At 40.6% G+C, this 19,262-nt stretch overlaps 2 protein-coding genes across 2 annotated transcripts in view; both read right to left on the bottom strand.

Annotated features, from left to right (window-relative positions):
* The window catches only part of B3GNT2 (UDP-GlcNAc:betaGal beta-1,3-N-acetylglucosaminyltransferase 2), a 96,583-nt gene extending 89,584 nt beyond the window's left edge, over nucleotides 1-6,999 (bottom strand). The window contains exon 1 of the mRNA XM_063328330.1: nucleotides 6,864-6,999. The gene's annotated coding sequence lies outside the window, so the exon portion shown is untranslated. The remainder of the gene's footprint in view (nucleotides 1-6,863) is intronic.
* COMMD1 (copper metabolism domain containing 1) overlaps nucleotides 1-19,262 on the bottom strand; it is an 83,780-nt gene that overhangs the window by 51,388 nt on the left and 13,130 nt on the right. The window contains exon 2 of the mRNA XM_063328333.1: nucleotides 6,864-7,145. Coding sequence (XP_063184403.1) covers nucleotides 6,864-7,145 — 282 coding nt within the window. The remainder of the gene's footprint in view (nucleotides 1-6,863; nucleotides 7,146-19,262) is intronic.

Here is a 19,262-nt window from a genome sequence, read left to right as displayed (position 1 = left end):
GACTGAACTAAAGCACAAAGTACAAACGCAACAGAAACACGTTCCTGGCTCAATCCTCCACGTGAGGTTCGGTGCATAGAGAAGGAACTGAAACGCGTACAGCAACTGGATTCAACAAGGAGCATGAAACCATCCGTTTTACCTGAAAGCCTGCAGGCTAAATGTTCGGGTCTGTTGTGGTGGAGAGTCTGACCATACATCTGATCGCAGTGACTTTATCCAGCTTGAGTCTTGAAGATCTCAAAGGCCTCAACACTGCAAACTGTCAGGGTAACCTACCCCAGCACTGCAGGAATAACTAAGAAAAGGTTGCAAAGTTATAGAAATGCTTTCAGCAGGGCTGCCAAGATGAGGATTGAGGACTGATTAGCCAAGGGTAGGTGCCAAAAGTGTACCAATCACCTCCAGGGGAAAGGGAGCTGGTAGAAAACTGGGATGACGACTTCCAGAAAAGCCACAATCAGATAGGATAACACAGGGATGATCAGAACAAGAATAAGAAAGAACAGGCCCTTCTGACTCATAAATGAGTAGTGTCAATTCCAGAAAAAGGTGTAACCGAGTGATGAAATGCATTTGCTGGAAACAATTTTCAACAGACAGTTCTGTTGAGCCCAGCTGCCCCGGTCCCAGCCTCATTGTAGTCTATATCCCAAGGCTGCAAGAGACGGCTCTGGAGGGTGTTTCATCGAAGCTACGCGACATTTCATCGCTGCACGAGAACACCAGATTGATGTTAGAGCGCAAAATACTTGTTGATCACATGAGATATGTAACAGATGGCACATCCTCTGTCATAATATCCAAAACCTCAATATATTTTGTGAGAAGGTAAAAAATTTCAATAGCCTAGGACTGAATCTGAATTAGGCAGATGAAAGGCAGTAAATATGCATCGTTAAGAAAACGTCTATCTATATACAGCTCACTTTCAATTAATCCATAATTCTCCCCATAATACCCTGAGCTCGGCTACAATAAAAGATATTTATGTCTCACTGAAATTATTCTATTTAACTAGTTCAGTAAATCCAGTACCAGAGTAATAACAGTTGACAAGGAATACGTGTGTGCACATATGCATGTCTGCTGGTATGTGTATATACACGGCACAAATAAACAAGGATGGAGACTGTTAGTACCACTAACTGTAGAACATCCTTGCTTCGTATAGGATAAACAGACAGGGTACACATCAAAATATAGTCAAATATATGTAGTGAAAAAATTACAACTCAAGTTAGACAGTTAACTAATATCTCAATTTAATGCTCCTATCTCTGTGCCATATTACACTTAAAAAAACCAATGGCCACAAATAACAAAGTTCTCCTCTCGTTCCGCAAATTTCACTTTGCTTTCAGGAGAAGGTGACAAAAATTGAACCGTCAAAGCAAAAGACTATTGCGAGTGCCACGCAGAGCATTAAGGAAATAACTGAGTTAAGTCAGTCAACTGCGTTCCAGTTTTCTCTGTGCTGAGTGACCTGTTGCCCTCTCTGGTTTTTATTTGCTTTTGCACTGTACGGCCTTATGTAACTGTTCCCTCCAGCCCATAAATTTCCAAGGTGAACAAAGCTCAAGTGATTACATTCAGCTTGGCCACAAAGGTGATTTTTTTCCACTAACTTCTACTTACTGGGTTTTATCTTTTTAATCACATAAAAGTATTAAGCCTGTGGCGGTTAAGTTGATCGATTCGCCTTCTAAATGTCCGCGCTTTCCCATTTTTGACCGGAACAATATTTCTGATAGTGTTAATAACTACAAAGATTAAAACGGATTAAGGCTGGAAATGAAAAACGGTTTGGTGGTTGTTTTTCCTTCCCCTTCACAGGCCAGGCTGCCCTTATTTTGGTTCGGGTAGCTAGAACTGCTTTTCATCTCCCCAAGCATCGCTTTGCCCATACTCATATCCCACAAAAGGCGGTCTGTCTTTTCAGACAAGATCCTACATAAAAAGGACTGGAAGTCCATTATCTGAAGTTATTTTCAGGAATAGCTCTGAAGCAGCCTGACCTGGCGTCACACGGAGGCAAAAGCAAGCGCAGCCATAATCCTCCCTGCCTATAGCATGAGTTTACTCATGACGTTTTTTGATCTGACCTTTCTTCAGCGGTGAAAGCTATTGCTGGAGATAACCACAGCCCAGGGAAACCAAGAGGCCCGTGCTTACAAAAATGTGCAAAACACCAACAGATCCTCAGCGGCATTCAGTCTGTAATCCTAGCAAGGTAATGAGATTTAGAGAAGCTAAATCCTAAGATTTTTTATTACACTGTGAAAGCATGTTCATTTTTAATATTTGTCAACGTGTGTGAATTCAGCTTACCATTTGTTTATAGCATGGGTGATACAAATTTCAACCCAAATTTATGTAGAATATACATAATTAACAAGTCAGAAAACATTTTGATCCCCCAGAAGTTTACTTTGAGACCTACTTCACTCCTTCCCAGAACATTAAAAGAATTAAATCTTCATAGTCATACAAACGAGGAGCTGATGAAATTTCAAGTTCCAGACCTTTAAAATCCTGGTGGCATTTTACCTCCTACATATAGGACATGACAATTGTCTATGGTCATTATGAATTCTTTCTGCACCTGACTTATCAGAATAATTAGCTGAATTATTACTATTTTCTCTGAATTACCAGGGTCAGGACCCAGCCATTAGCAGAGAGCAGATGTGATATACCTAAGGCAAACTGTGAGCAGACACTTCTTACTTTTCCAGTATCAGGTAAATTCTTGGACTGGCAAAGGATCACTTCATCTAGCGAGTCCGTTAAACAGAAAGTATTTATCTCACCGGTGAGAGTTCAAAGTGACAATCAAAATATAGTCAGAACTAGCAAACAGTAGATTTACCAAAAGTCTATTACTAATGCTTGCCCATCCTTTAAAGAAAGATGTTTGTTTTATATGAAGATATATATCCCTGGTGATTTCAGACTTCAGAAAAACTATATGGAATGAGAAGCTGCCCTTTGTCCTTAAATTTGAAAGAAGTGATCCTAATTTCTTAACTTATACTGTGGCTTCTAGTATTTGCTATATAGTAGTAGTATTTACCTACTCTACAATATTAACTAAATTTTATGACACCTCTGTCAGGTAGATGTTTCAAAAAAGAAAAGAGAAGAGATATACAATGTTTTGGGAAAAAAAAACAACAACTCTAATCCATAATCCTGATGCAATTTCCTTAGGTCTTTCTGGGAAGAATTCTGTAGTGGAATCCCAGACTTCGTGTTAAATTAGGGCAGAAAATACTCTCTGCTCATAAAACATGCTTAACATCCCACAAAACGCCACTAAAAGTGCTATTACATGGACTACCAGTACCTGAAACACTGAGAAGAAATGCATGTGAACTTTTTTACCAAGTGGGTATTTTCAAGCATAAAAGCCAAGAGCAAATACTCAGGCTAATCTCTAACATTTGATCAGTCTCAGATATTAAACTGCAAAATATATAATGCTGCAAGAAAGTAACACTTACTGGCAAAGCAGCCCAGAACGCTAGTAGGAAGAACACAACCCCAAGGGAGGGCACATGTCATAAGGAAAATAACATGACAAAGTCCATTAAACAAGCTTAAATATATCTTAATGCCAAGCCACAGTGCAAAATCAATGCATTTATTTTCTATTAATGACAAGGTCAGATATAAATCTGTGACTGCAACCTGCAGGTAAGCTAACAGCAGCGACAGTTCGGTATATGGAGCGGCATGGATGCAGCGGGGCAGGAAGGGCACGAGAAGGACAACTCTCCAGCTCGCTCTGCTGTCCCTCCTGGCAGATTCCTGTCCGGTTGAAGTTTCATGCCAAAAGAGCTTTACAGCGATGCTCAGAGAGGGAGAACAAGATTAAAAAGGACATAAAGAAGGGGGCAGGGGGCTCTAGATGTTTTAAGAGAAAGCTAGCAAGGTATGGAGATATAGGAGGATAAAACCATTGTGTGAAATAAAAGATGGGCTGTTCAAAAGGAAAGAATGGACTGGCAGTGATGAGCACTGAATATCACGAACAGATGAAGACAAACGCAGGTTAAAGTGCAACTGCTTTAGGATTTTATTTTTAGTCGTATTGTTAAAGAAAATGGGCTTTCAAAGCAGAGTGGAGTCATGGCTAGCATGTTGTTCTGCCTTTACCCAGGATGTATAAAGACTATATCACCAGCATAAAGGAAACTTTAAATGTCACTGTAAAATCTTTACTGAAGAAGAAGAGTTCAAACTGCGCATTACAGATCCTGAAACAAACTTTCCAAAGTTTGGAGCTCCAGTATTTCTGAATATTTCTCATTAGAAGTGTTTTTAAGAACACTTAGAGGAAAGGGTTAATTTTTTTCTGTTATCAGTAATGCCAAGGATAGTAAGAATGCATGCAAGTTGTAATAGATTCTCAAACCCAGAAACATCTCTCTTCCATCAGAAAACATTCATGACATCTGAAATCATTCATGCAAACTCAGTCTACTGGCATTTATGAACCAGTCACTTCAAATTCCCCATTTCCAGCCATATTAGGTCTTACACATACAGTCTTTCCTTCCTGAAAGAACTGACTGGTTAAATTCAGAGATGGCAAGCAGAAAGCAACGTTAGTTACTGAAGCAGAAAGAGCAGACGCTCCACCAAACTGCCTGGCCTTCTGCTGGTCAGAGATCTAAATCTAGTCCAGAGACCCAGAGAAGAATCAGAGCAACTTTAAATTCTGGAAAGGTACATTTTCTACAGAGCACTTCTTTGCTTATGTTGAAACATATGAAATATTAATGTCAATTCATTACACATCAATGCACTTGTATACTCCCCTGTTATCAAGTGTCCAAATGAAAACAGTCTGTTCTGAATAATTTACTCCTGAATCATCGGCCAGCTTTCTTCTACAAATGCAGGAGATCTTCTGTATTCGCCAAATCACATCTATGACTGACAACCTTTTAGAAAAGATGTTCTCTCTGTTAAGTTTCAGAAAGGTACCAGCGTAAGCGTATTTGATGTGCCACAAATCTTGGTATCCAGAACAGATATAAATGTGCTAACAATAAAGTAAAAATACATATAAATGCTATAAAACATGATGGGTTTAAGTTTGGGGGCTGTATCCAGCCTGCAAGAACTCGTTCAACCTCCAATAGCAAAGTCTCTGCCGCCACCTTTCCAGGAGGTCCCCAAACACCTGTGGGGGCTGGAGGAACTGTTCTGGCAACCCATTTGATGCTGTTTTGGTCCTGGGATTCCCCCCACTCCCCTGCCTCAGCCCATCACGTGAGCATGCTGTGGACTGCCTCAGCCAAAGGCTTTTCAGCAGAGAACCCATTTAACCCAAAGCTAAAGACTATGCGAAACCACAGCTCCTTAAAATAAACACCAATTTTGACTCAAGTGGTGACAATCCCAATTACTCCATGATTATTTCCGTAAGTACCAGTCTAATACCCTTATTTGCTCAGAGCACCAGCCTTGCCAACAGCTCACTGTCCTCAGCAAAGGAGACAAAAGTTATGCCCGGTGGCAGTTCAAAAACTACACCACCACTTCCCGTGGTACATTTGAAATACGAAGCTGTGTTGCTAAGATAATTCATTCTGGTTTTGTTGTGGGGCTGTTGGGCAAGAGCAATTACAGTGTCTCAGAAATGTGTGTTCTTCCTTCATGTTCACATCCCCTTTCTCTCGCTGCACAGGGTGGAAGAAATATAAATGTATTTGCTGATCGATGTTACCGTAATAATCCATTACCGGGGAAAAAACAGCTTCAAAACAAGAGTCACTAACTACATAATTCCCTTATGAAATACAACAGTGGTTCCAAGTTAAGGATTTATTTTCTTTTAATGAACACAGGTATTTTTCCCATTTGCTTACTAATGTACTCATTCTAATGTATTCACTGTAATCTTTTTTTTTAATTATTTTTCAAACTTCTTCCATTTGTTACTTAATGGAATATAATTATTTCCAATCTCAAGATCCTGAGCAGAAAACTCCACTTTTTTTGAGGGTAGGAAAAAACCTAAAACCACACACCATTATTGTATTGGTCACTGTGGAGATACATGAGTGGGAGGCGGAGGGTCAGCACTTAGTAAGCTTTCAAAGACTGAGAGGAAAAGCGGACTAAAGGAATAAATTCAACAATATACACTCTCTCAGTAGGATCCCAATTTACTTGTACTTTCATTCTGGCTTGGTATCGGCACACAGTTTCAATTAAATAATTCAGTTTGCATGGGTATACTCCAGGGGTGGGTGGGTGGGTGGGTGTACGTGTATATTTTCTCTTTCCGGCAGATAAGACCAGACTGCATAATGTGACTGGTAATAAGGATGTACTTGTAACATGAAAATAAGTGTTATGTAAAATAAAGAGAAGCCTTTCCCCTCATTTGTCCTGAAGTGTAAGGGGTGCTTAATCATCATAATTTGTGAACTTTATTCTTTTTCAGCTTCTACTTTGCAGATATTACCTAATTTTAGTATTTGATTAGAAAGAAAAAAAAAAAAAAAGACTAATCGACTTTGCAGTGCATGGAATACCAATATAATTTTAATATAATTGCTAGTATGGCTGATTTTACATGATTTCTACATCCTCAGATTTTCCAAGCTTAATGTAAAGAGAGCAGTCAATACATGTAAGAAGATATAAAATAAGCAAAAATTGCATTCACCTCCCAAAAATGTACCTTTGTGTCCAAAGATGGACCACAAGTTCAAGTACATTAAGGGCCCAGTGGTGAAAAATACACTGACTTGATTTGGATGCAGTGAATTCAGCAACAGGTAAAACGTCTCAGCACATACGTAGCTAAATCACATTTATGTATTTTGCAAAAGAAAGCTTACCTGCCCATTTTTTCCCAATTCCATTTCAACTATTGCAACAGGAGTGTTTATCTGATCGATGTGTCTTGACTGTGACTTCAGATCCACTCGCCAGTTCATGTTTTTCAGGACATTATCCCAACGGCTTTGGTTGATCAGGCTCTCATGGATCTTTGTTCGGTGGTTCTTCCAGAATTTTGCAATGACTGCAGCTTGATCAGCTGTGATGCCACCTTGTTTTTTGGTTTGGGCGGTGAGAAAAGCCTCCAGCTGATTCAAATCCATGTCCGCTGAAGCAATTGACTGTAGGGAAAATAAGAGGAGAAAAAGGGAAAAGCTTGCTCAAAAATACTCTTTAACAGTCTAAGCTGAACAGTCTACCAGAAGGTCACATCTTTAGGGTTTTACAAATATCGGATTTTAAAGGGATAACACAAACAAAGCTGGGTTATGGAAATAAACTGACAACTTTCATTAAAAATCAATTTGCAAGTACCTACCACCTATCCCAGATTCCTGCCCCTAGGCAGCTGGAGGGTAATGGATTGGTAATAGTGATGGGGAAACTGGGAGCACCTTTGGGAATACAGATCTGGTACAGGATAATGAGGAGCCTTCTCACTGCCTGCCCGCCGTCAGTATGCCCCGCGCCCACCCAACTGGTTGCTCCTGGGGACGGTCAGCTGGGAGCTGGGTTGAGGGTCCAGGATGACACTGCTGTTCTGATGGCCAGAAAGCATGGGGATACACGGCATGTCCCCAAGGCTGAAGCAAGTGAGGAGACATCCCAGCTGGCTGCAACACCCACAGCATCATTCACCACCTCCTCACCGCAGACAGGGAAACCAAACTGGCAAATGCTGCACTGGCCAGACAAGATGGGTAGCACTGGCCACAGTGGTGTGCTGGCCACAGCGGCAAATGCACAAGTCTTCCAAGGGAGAGCGTGAAACTGTCACTGAAAATGCAACCACAGCTTCTTCTGAAGCATCAGTAGGCTCTGCCCCGCTAAACGCTGTGTTTGTCTTTTGCAAGGGGGTATAAGGGATCACTTACTCCTCCCTGCACAGCAACAGAAATGATTCTTCCCAAACCCCTTTTTTTAATAGATATCCAGTTTTTCCACCTATTTTTCTAAAGCTGGTAATCCTACAGGCTTAAATTTGCATTGCCTAAATAGCAATGGTTGCTAGATATGGGCGTGAAGGGAGGGGAGGATGGGAGGTGGGGAGAGGAAACTATGGCTAAGTTTCCCCATTATAGTTTCAAGCAGGCACATCCCAAAATGGATGCAGCTTACCCTAAATGAACATGCCACCACCCAAGCATGCGCCAATATGGATTCAGCAAGGGGAAGGCTGGCTAAATCCTTGGGATTTGCCCCAGTTTAATTTCCCTTGATGTGGTATTCCTACTACTGTACTCCACAGGGTTCAGGGAAATAACGATCTCACCCTCGTTAACCAAGGGGGTGACACTGTGTGGCTTTTGGCCGGATGCACACTGTGCGCTTTGTATTGTTTCTCTGCAAAATTGGGTAATGGCTATCTAGCGAGCTATGGGCTGGTGCTCAGGGAGCTTGCTGAGGACGTGAGACCTGCTGCTTCTCCCCATTTCATCGGCGATGGACTAAAATTGTCAGCGGGGTGAGCTACTGGCAGGCTTTGCTGCCTTCCTCTAGACCAGACAGATGTCAAAGTACGTGATCTTAGTCACATCAGGAGCGCCCTGAAATAAAGCAGCAGGTAAAGAAAAAAAACAAAAAAACCCACCAAACACAAACCCATGAGAACTAGCCCAAAACAAAGAGCTTGCACATCACATAAGCAAAGGAGAACAGAGGCAGGCTTGCTGCTTTGGAGGGAGTAAAGCCAACACTGTAACGTGCTCAGCCTTTGGCAGATACACCACCACATCCTCCTCACCCCAAGTTTTGTGAAAAGCAAACCAGAACCACAAACAACCCCCCAGAAAAACCCCCAACAAACAACTTGTGATCTACAACGGTTATGCTGCCTTTTATCATCCAGTCTACAGTATTTTTTTAGAAGAGGAAGCACTGCCTTCCCTCGCTCTCGCAACAGATTAGCTGCCATCTGTTATGGGATCAAGAACAGAAATGGCAATCCACATGAAGCAACCGCTAAGCTGTACCAGGGCTCCAGCTTAATAGGAGCATCTGGCAATTTATTATAAAATTTGAGACGCCTAGAGCACTGCTCTGTCTTTTCTATAGGGCATTCATTGTATCTGTATATATTATTTCCTTTATCATGAAGATATTTAACTTAAGCGGTAATTATCCTCTAATATCTAATTATGCTGTAAGTGAAAAAAAGCACTTCTTTTCATTTTCAAAAGAAAAGCTATTTAGACTTACAGTCCCTTCCTACATACACATCTTATACGAACAGGACTGTCTATGAACAGCAGTGTGAAATATTTTCTGGTTTAATATTTCTCATATCACTACATCTCTGTGGGGATCTGTCTGCGCGCTGTGTGACACCAACTACCGCTCATGTACACCTTCTGCATTGGTTTCTGGGAAGAGGGGGAGAAGTTGAGGTGAAAAAGCAACTCCAGACCCCAGCACCTTGTGTCAGCCCTGTCAAGACCAAAATCAAGTTGAGATGCAGACTTTCTTCTCCATTCAGCTGTGCAGAAAATTGCCTTCTGTTTTATTCCTGCGCAGGAACCAAGAACATAAACCACATCCTCTGCACTGAATGAGGCAAAGGTGTTATGGAGAAACATCTAATCTGCATTAAATGTGAACCTAGAGCAGATTCACCGGATCAAATAACCAGGTAACCCTTTTCTCGGTTTGATTTTATAACCTTCAAATATTTCACATTTGTAATTCTTAAGGGTTTCTTTTAACCCCATCCCCTTCCCAAGAACCGTTTTTGCAAGTCGCAGCAGGATCTCTGGCAGTGCTTTGCTAAGCTGATAAAAACCACACACACGAAGTTCCTTACTGTGCCTGACACATGATATAAATCTGATTTCGAACTGTATCCAAAAGAGGAAGCTTATGACCAAGCTTGCTGTTTTAAGCATAAGGAAGACAAAATAATATTACTAGGGATTATACAGGACAGTTAAACTTGCCTGTTTGGCAAAGATTATCAACAGATTGACAATTAGTTAAGATCCAGCACGAGCTACACTTAAAAACTCTGTACGTTCATGTACTATAAGCACCCTGATATAGTTTGCTACCAAAACACTACCACATAAAACAGAGGAGGGAAACCATGTATCGTAATTAGCTGTCATTTATCTCTCTCTCTCAGACACGTGCACACATGTACCCACAATATGGATTGCTTTATGCATCCATGTACATGTACACAGCTAAGAAACCAGAAGATAACAACCATACTGTATTTTGGTGGAATATTTGTCAGATAATGCATGCTTTAAATAATATACCGATATAGACCATCAGTGAAACTAGAATCTCTCTCAGCTTGGAAACAGGACTACCAAAACCCACCTTTTTTTAAATAAAAAAAATATATCAATTTTAATTGGAAGCAGGTACAAGCAATCAACAAGTTATACCTGAGTATAGTTGCATGAAGATACTAACAAGACCTATTTTCCTTGAAAGTCATCAACAAAACCCACCACGTGTAGAAGTTTTCAAGTCACAGAAAAACAGCAACTCATTTTAATTCTCTTTTTCATCTTAACTTGGAAACATTTCCTTGTGGACAGGAAATCTGATATAGGTTACAAAGAATGAGAGAACAATTAAGGTCTTTGCTGCTCTTCCATCTCCTTTACTGTACAAACACTTATACAACTCATTATTTAAACCAGTGTAGTTCTACTCCACTGCTCATATGAATGATCACAGTTAAATTTCAGACTCTTTTAAAGCTTGAGGAAACGTTTTAATTTAATTCGGCAAAAGAATTGTACTTCCAGTCATATTCTGCTCAGCATTACAAACAGGTCTTTCCATTACTTTTAACAATGCTCATTTATTACATAGAATATCAAATTACAGTGAATATACCTTAGTGATATTTCTAAGGATTAATTTAAAGTTAAAACATGAGTGGTTCTTTTATACTTATAACTAAAGACAGATAAAATATATCTGATTATAAGTCTTCCTCTCATGCTTTTAAACTGTTGCAGTTTCAGATGAGCATTTACCACCACCAGGACAACGATCAGCTGTTCTCCAGCTCCCACAGCAGGGATGAAGGTGGTTTCACTGCTGGATAAACAACACACAGACATTTTATCATCATTACTGGAAACTTCTCAGGACTTAAAGGTGTTGAAACCATTTTTTATCCATCAGCTCCTACAGCTGCATCCCTGTCAGCACTAGTTCAAGAGGGATATGTCTTATTAATGCCAATTACTTAGTCCAGACAGACCTTAAAGTGCAGGATCTCCCGCAGTAACTTGAGTCGCTGTACTGCCAGCGGCACACGTCACCTTATTATATAGACTTTATATTCTGAGTTAAGTGTGCATACATGGACATCCTGCCTTAGTTGCTTCCCACCTCATCTCTTCGGCAGCTCTTCCTAAGCATGCTTTTGCAATATGTTATCACAGCCCCCTTTTTATTTACAGACTGTCCCACCCCTACGCAGTTCCACAGCATGTCAGTAAGTGCTTGTTAAAAGTATGACACCGAGGAAAAATGTTATGTACAACCTAATTCCAGTTTTTATCGGTAATCACAAATGATTTACATTTCAGCATAAAAATCTTCAACTAACAAAAAGCAGAAACGTTTTCTAAGAATGCATAAAATCATATGTCAGCGAGTAATTTCATTTACATTACTATGACTATTCACTCAAGTGACTAAGTAAAAAGCCTATTTGTGAAACCAGAGTCTGTAAGAGAACAGCATTAGGTATTAAGAATGTCCTCACATTGTATATTTTGAGATTTGTTGAAATATGTGGGGTTTTTTTCGCCCCTAGGAAGCACAGCCTACGGACAGCATGTCACACTACAAGGACACAAATCCCACCCTCAGCAACTGGCTACACCTTTCTTTCCAGAGCCTGGGCAGATGCTTTTAAACATGAAACAGTTTTGGTCATACTGACTTCTCCTTGTGCTCACCTTCAACACATACCCACTGTGCCTTCAAATATAATTCAGACAATAAAAATATGACTTCAAATACTATTTCCTTAATGGAACAGTATTTGATAATCTGGAGAGCTTTGTATTGGCTTAATTAGATACATTAGACATGTGCCTCGGTACACAGAACAGGAAAACAGACTTAAACTCGTTATCTCTTCTGAGAAATAAAGCTTGACAAACATGCAATACTAGTGAGAAACGACAATTGGTAAAACCCACTGGGAAAAAAGAACACACTTCATTTTCAGAAATAAAACATTACTTGTCAACCATTACAGAAGCACTCCACAAGCTGGCCATGCCAGCATGTGTAGGCATTTTCTCCAGCTGACCCTCAAAATTGCAGGCTGCTGCCAGCTGGTAGCAGAAAGAAATCACAAGCTCAGAGAAACAAACAATTCAGTGCCCTGTACTGTACTGACAAACTCATCTCTTCAGGTTTTTGGGAGGTGGGGGTGAGAGGCTATTCCTGTAACACAATCCTTGTCATTCAGATGCTCTTAGAAATATAACCTTGAAAACCACTTCTCAGTCCCTTGGAGCACACGCATGGAGCAGGGGGACCAGCTGCAGACAGGGGAAATGTGCCAAGGGACCCGGCTTGGCCAAAACATTTTGATCACACAAAGTCAGCTCCTGTTAACATCAAGATACTATGCATTTCTTTCACTTATCCTTAGAAAACAGCCTTTACCAGATCTGGGGCAAATAGGGGGTGCCTGCTTTGGGGTGTGTAGCTTGCTTCTCTAGATAACCCTGGGAAAGCAGGGTGGGGAACAGCAGCAGCTCTCATCATCTTTGAGCTTAACAGCGCACACAGGTCCTAGAGACACTAAACTGTGTGTCAAAGTTAGCTCAGCATGTTCTTCTGCAAATAGCAGCCTCAGAGAGGAGGAATATGAGAACATCTCTGCAAGCCTGTGGTTTCTGGGTCCTCCTTTGTAAGTATGCACTAACCAGACTCTCTCCCAAGGGCTGCTGAGATATCCAGTCCCGTAATAAATGAGCTGTTCCCATAGATGTCCCCTGGATATTAGTCCAGTAGAGACTTTCCCACGTTTCTGGAGACAGTGGAGGTTTTCAACTAGTTGGTAGGTTGTGCCTCACACACACTGTTTATTAGAGTCCAAGAGCTCTCCTGAGAATTGGAATTAAGATAAAATTAGATGCAACAGCCTGCTTGTCTGCACTTGAAAATGGTGATCCATCTTTTGGAAAAAAACCCAAAGCTAAAGGCCTCTACTCTCCCAAAAATTTATAAGTCAGAAATCACAAGCAACCTTAACAATACATTTAGTCCTCCTACATCAAAGTAGAAAGATTTTAACTAATCCTTAAGTCTCATCTAGCCCATGGGAGATCACACAAATTTCTTTTATTCAAGTTCCCTATTATGTCCCAGTATGATTTTAGTTTGCTTCTTATTAAGCTGTCACACACAGCTAAAAGTGAAATTAAACTGTTTGCTAAGAGCAAAGAGCTAACTGTGAATCATTAAGAGGATAATAATATATATATTGTTTAAAAGCCCGTAGTTTTAATTTTTTTCTAGTGTGTAATAGACCTTCTGCAACATCCATTTCTTATGCTAACCTGTAGAGCCTTTTCATTCATTGCCAAGGAGACAGTAACCAGGTCAACAGACATTCAGTAGACTTGTAAATATTTTTGAGTTTTTCTGACTTTCATCAAGCTTTTTTCTTGGACCAGAGGACTCGCAACACACAGCAACAACAACAAAAAAAATTACTTAGCTGCCACTGCAGATAGGAAAAATGCACGTGCATCACGAAGCTTCAGGCAAAATTACGTCCTTCCTGCATTTCTAACCTTATTAAGCTTGACTCCACCCAGACTTGTAAAATGCGCACAGGGAAGATAAAACTCTTCTCAATGGGTCCATTCCATGCTTCTTGACCCACAACTCCCTTTTCTCCACCAAGGTTCCCAGGTTCCCACCAAGCAGAAACACCCCAAACCCCTCTCTTATTTTTTCGCATACAAGCTCACCAAACCCAATGTTCTCTGCTAAAATTACTTTTTCATTTGAACATGAAGTTCAATAACGGGGAGTACGTATACAGCTATTTTTGGCCTAGCTTACAAACGAACGCAAAAGAGATCTCAGCATTAGTTTTTAAAAGCATATGAAGTGACCACAACATTTTTTCCTCCAGCCTGCCTCTGCCATCAGTCTGTGTGTCTGCCAGAAACGACCGGTTTGAACTCTTAATTCCATAAAACACCACTTCTTAAATTTATTTGCAGGAGATGTCATTTTTCTGTGGTATGAAGACTCATTTGATGACAAAGGAGGAGGAAAAGTTGATTAAAACAGGCAGCCACCAGATGAACTGCAACCTAACCCACGCTCCTGTGGTCGCATCGTACTTCCTCGCAAACCTGCTGTGCTGAGCTCAAAAAAGTGGCTCCCTCACCCCACTCCCATCCTAAAAAACATCTTTAGCTGAAGGAAAATTGAGAATCATCGGGATTACTCTGTCTGGACCCACTTAAAGACTCTCTCTAGGCTTTATACCATTTAACAGAACAAGAATAAATAAAAAAACCCAAACAGAACAAGCTCACCCACTAATAATGTTAGTCATAGCTAGATCTCCAAATGATGCCTGCATACTCAGATTCAAATAGATACTAAAAGCTTGGATTTTAAGCAATAAACGTAAAAAAGAAGCGCCACACCCTTCCTGAATAATAGTTTCCAAACTAGTTAAATTATTTAAAACAGAAAGAGGAAGAGATGTACAAGGAAAAAGGCACTTCTCAGAGAGCACAGATAGGCGTTGGACAGGCCAGAGGGAGATAAAACAGGGAACCGAAAAAATAAGGAAATGTTCTATTAATAGCAGTTATACTTGCAACTAGAAGGGTCAAATAGCAAGATTAAAAATATAAATATATTAAAATTAAAAATATAAATTGTCCATCCTGCCCTGCACTCAATTGAATTACAGCAAAAAAATTCCCAAGCTTTGCTATCCGTTTTCTCCCCACTTGAGGCAAATTCTTTGCTATGGTTTAGAAGGCATTTTGCCACTTGGGGTGGAGGCAAAGAAATGTCACATTTCCAGTAGTTCATAAACATGCAGTTGTGTTACAGACAAGTTTGACAGGTTCTACCTTTTTCAAAATGAATGTGCATACACATGTACTCCCTGAACTATGCTTCAGTTAGAAGCAAGTTGTTTTGTTGGACGACGTCTGAATCTTCGCAGGTTACATTGTTCAGTCTAAAATGGTTTCTTCTTCAGTCCGCCTGAAGGAGCTGGATTCAGAAATAAGACCTCTCGACAGATGGAAGCCATTTGAGTATTGGTAAAGATGGAGAGGAAAATAAAAGGCAGAGAGAAATCCAGATAGGGCAGAATAAATACGAGATGGTAAATACAAAAAAATTCAAGAGAGGGAGTAAAAGCAGGAAAAGAGAGAGAGAGACAGACAAACACAGTGATAATCCTGGAATGGGTGACATGACCTGTCATTCCCTTAAGAGACCACGTGGTTGGCGTTTTTTCTGCTCCTCCGTTCTCTTACAATAAAATAAATGAGAACTGTGTTTATCAGGTTTCTACAATCATTCTGGGAAAATTACTTGCTGCCGCAGACTACTACTTCATGTTTAATCTCATTTCACTTAGGAGAGTTAAAAATAGAAGTTGTAGCGGCTCATATTTTGAAGGCACATGGAAAAAAAAAGTTGCGGCCCTACCCTCTGTGCAGTAACGGTGCAGACATTAGCAGAGCTTATTGTAGCTCTCTGCAGGCAGCGATCCTGTCAGTGAAATCAGGCAAAGCGCGAACTGGCTTTATTATGAACAAAGCACAGAAAACGGAATTAGCATCATGACTTAATTTTCACTTTTATTCACTGTGCCATGATTGTTTGCCTCTTAAAAGTTAATAATTAACTGAGCTAATTTCCCCCTTGGTTTACATCTGGACATCAGCTTCCTTTATAGCAAAGCATAGATGCTCCAGCAGTGAACAACATGAAATACATGACTCACACCCCTCAACTGTATGATGTCTTGCCATAGACTCAGATTTGGAGCCAAACTCTGACTCCGGGCTCTGCTTTCCTTTCTTTCACAGCACCATTGTCTATTACCTGTACTATTCTGGGCAACGGCTAGAGTTACATTTTCCTACCTGGAAGGAGCAGGGTTCCTGCACTCCTAAAACCAGGCTTACACCACAGCCCATCACCGCCGTGGCCCATAACCCTGCAGACACACTTCACAGCAGCAAAGAGATCAGCAAGTAAAAGAGACAAGTTTACAGACTACACAGTTTCAAGGGGGAAGCAAGCAAGAGTGCTTTACCATCTGGTCATTCATCACCTATTTTGACAACTCGTGTTACCCGTTGACAGGTTTGACAGGCAAGAGGTAAGCTTCCCATCTCAGGATACCAGCCGGCAAGGTCTGCCTTTCGGCACAAATAAGACAGTTTTCCTTCCTGTCAGATGAGCGAAATGGAAAACACATTCCCCAAAACAGCAGCAGCCATGGTGGTTGTTAACAGCTGAGCCTTTACGAGGAGAAAGGAGCAGCAGGTCAAACTCTTTACTCTAGGAATCACAGCTGCCCTGGGAAGGTCCCCACTCACCCCCTGGTGCTGGAAAACAACACTTTGCCCAGGAGCAAAGCCCAAGCTGTGGAGTTTAAAAGAAATCATCCCTCGCTTTCCCATAAAGATTTAAGTACCATTTGCTGCATCAAAAATGCTCTTACAACATTAAGTCACATTAACTGTTAATGACCACTGTAATGACCCCAAAGGGGGTTCTCCATTTCTATCAGGTTAGGCTCCTGACCAAGGCACCTATGGGGAGAGCTGCACAAGTAATCGGGTTTTCCAACGAGTTTGTAGGGACAAGTCCCCACTGCTGTGCCTCCACAGACACCGTGCACTGCCCTCCAGAGCTGCGTGTGCACGGGGGTGGTTGGCAGCGCTGGCAGACACACACCACCACCGAAAACTGTTTGGTCCCAAACAAAATCTGGCTTTAGGTTTCACCATCACACACCTAAACAGCTAAAAACTTCGGCACTCAAATGCTCCAAGACAGTGAAGCCCAGCCCATCAAAAAGAATCCAATCAATTTTTCCCCAAGGCTTTTCTTTGGCTTTTAGTCAAATTGGGGGCTACTCATATTCAATAAACTCCCTACCATTTGTCCACACAAACTGGAAAATTCCTCTAGCACTTTCTTTTCATTACAAGACTTTTTATAGATTTCCTGACATGTCGTAAACTGACACATCGTAAAATGAATCCTATGAACAAAAGCACTCCCTGCTGAGCAAGGAACAACTGACACACTTCTAACCTGGTTCCCAACAAGCCAGAGACAGATCCCTCTCTTTTAGTCATGCAGGAGGAGACTTTATGCAACGGATGTGAAATAGAGGCATGCACACAGGTACTTCTTGTGTACAAGGAGGCATGCCCAGTAACGGATGACGGAAGAGTCCTTCTGCAAAGTTGCATCAGCCACTTGTGCCTTTGGGCTCCTTTGAGTCCTGAGGAGATAACCATCTTCGAGGTCTCAAGAGGTCTGAAGCAGCACAACAACCTCTAGCCTCTTGAGGACCATCAGTAAAGCACAGCTCTGGCAACCCATGCATCTCGCCCGTAACGCTGGAAACCAAACCACGGGGCCACACTGCAAGACCCCACCCAGGCTCAGAACCACAGCTTATCATCTTCATCCTAGACTATGTATAAAAAATGAAGGTGTCACCGAATGGTGTCAGAAGGGCACTCCTCTTATCTCTGCATGTGTGCATACATACTGTGTAAACATGTACATGTGAGCACCATGTGAATATCCAACCATCTACTACAATAACAGCACGCCGCCTAAATGTGCCATTTCTTCTTCTACAGAAAAAGGGAGTTAGGGAAATTTTGTTCACTTCAACAAAGGTAAGAATGGATCTTAATGAAAAATACAAAATAAGCCACAACTAATTCAAACGCATAAAATACTTGTACCATATTTGACCATGTAAAACTAAAAGGTACTTATACAAACAGCTTGTTAGAACAGAATATAAACTACGCTTGAATCAGAAATGGCAAAAAGAGTATGCAAGAACAGCACATCTGATGCAACAGTCTGAAAAGAGACAACAAAGCCATGTGTAAATGTCAGACAAGGAGTAAAAATGTCTGCTCCTTGCTTGCCTTTTACACAGATACTACTTCAGCATCTGCATATATTGTCAGAACATGTTTCATAATCCTGGCATCACGGTTTATAGAAACTGCAAAGAAAGGAAATAAAAAAAAACTACCCACCAAGCTGAGGTAGGAATCTTTTGGCAGAGATCCCAAAACATCTCAACCAGAAAAAAAAATCTAACCTTATTCGGAAAAAACACAGAATTTCACTCAATCTATATTTGTATTGCCACTTTTTATTGTTGGGGGGGGGATATGAAAAACATGCTTTCAGAATATATTAACATATGCAAAATAAGAATTTTTAAAATATTTTTGTAATTATAATTAGACGAACACTTATTTTAAGTCTAAAAATTGTTTGGACAAGTTGGCTATTATTTCACATTTGCTCTGCACAGTATATTTTATGTCTTCTGTTGTGATCTATTTTTACTTATGTGGAATCACACATAAAACAGCGTTGTTAAGAGGTAAATATAGAAGATGCCAAAGAATCAGAGGGATGAAAAACGTATTCCAAGACCACTGTCACCTTATAAGTGAAACATGCAGTCCTCAAGGTCAGCAGATAAACAGATATCGAAGCCCATGGGGAGTTGAGAAGGCAGAGGAAGTCACAGGCTTGCTGTACAACTATAACACTACCAACTTTATAAGAAATTGAGAACTCTGAATTAGATCTTGGGCTATCAGCTATAACCAGGTGCTCATGCACCGTAAACAAAGTGAAAGGTCAATCCCATTTGCTTTGTACAAAGAGTCCAATTTTAAATCATTGGGTGGCTTCAAGAAGTATAGGATGATTTGGCGTCATTGTACGATTTGTAAGATTTTGTTTCTTTGTATGTGACTACTAGATACAATGGAACACAATTACAGAAAGCATACTGTGCTTAAGATTCAGGTTTTCAAAATACATAACAAAAATGCCCCAAAATAGAAAACCAGTTTGGTTTTCCCGATAACAAACTCTTAATGCTTCACAATGAAGGCCATCCATGTTCTAGTCAGTTCTGACTTACTTCACATATTAAATCTTTTTTTAAGTTATCGTGTAAAAGCATGTATTTA

The sequence above is a fragment of the Chroicocephalus ridibundus genome, chromosome 3 (assembly GCF_963924245.1).
Source record: "Chroicocephalus ridibundus chromosome 3, bChrRid1.1, whole genome shotgun sequence".
NCBI lineage: Eukaryota > Metazoa > Chordata > Aves > Charadriiformes > Laridae > Chroicocephalus > Chroicocephalus ridibundus.
Note: the sequence above shows the minus strand (reverse complement) of the source record. Positions and strands in the feature narration are given on the sequence as shown.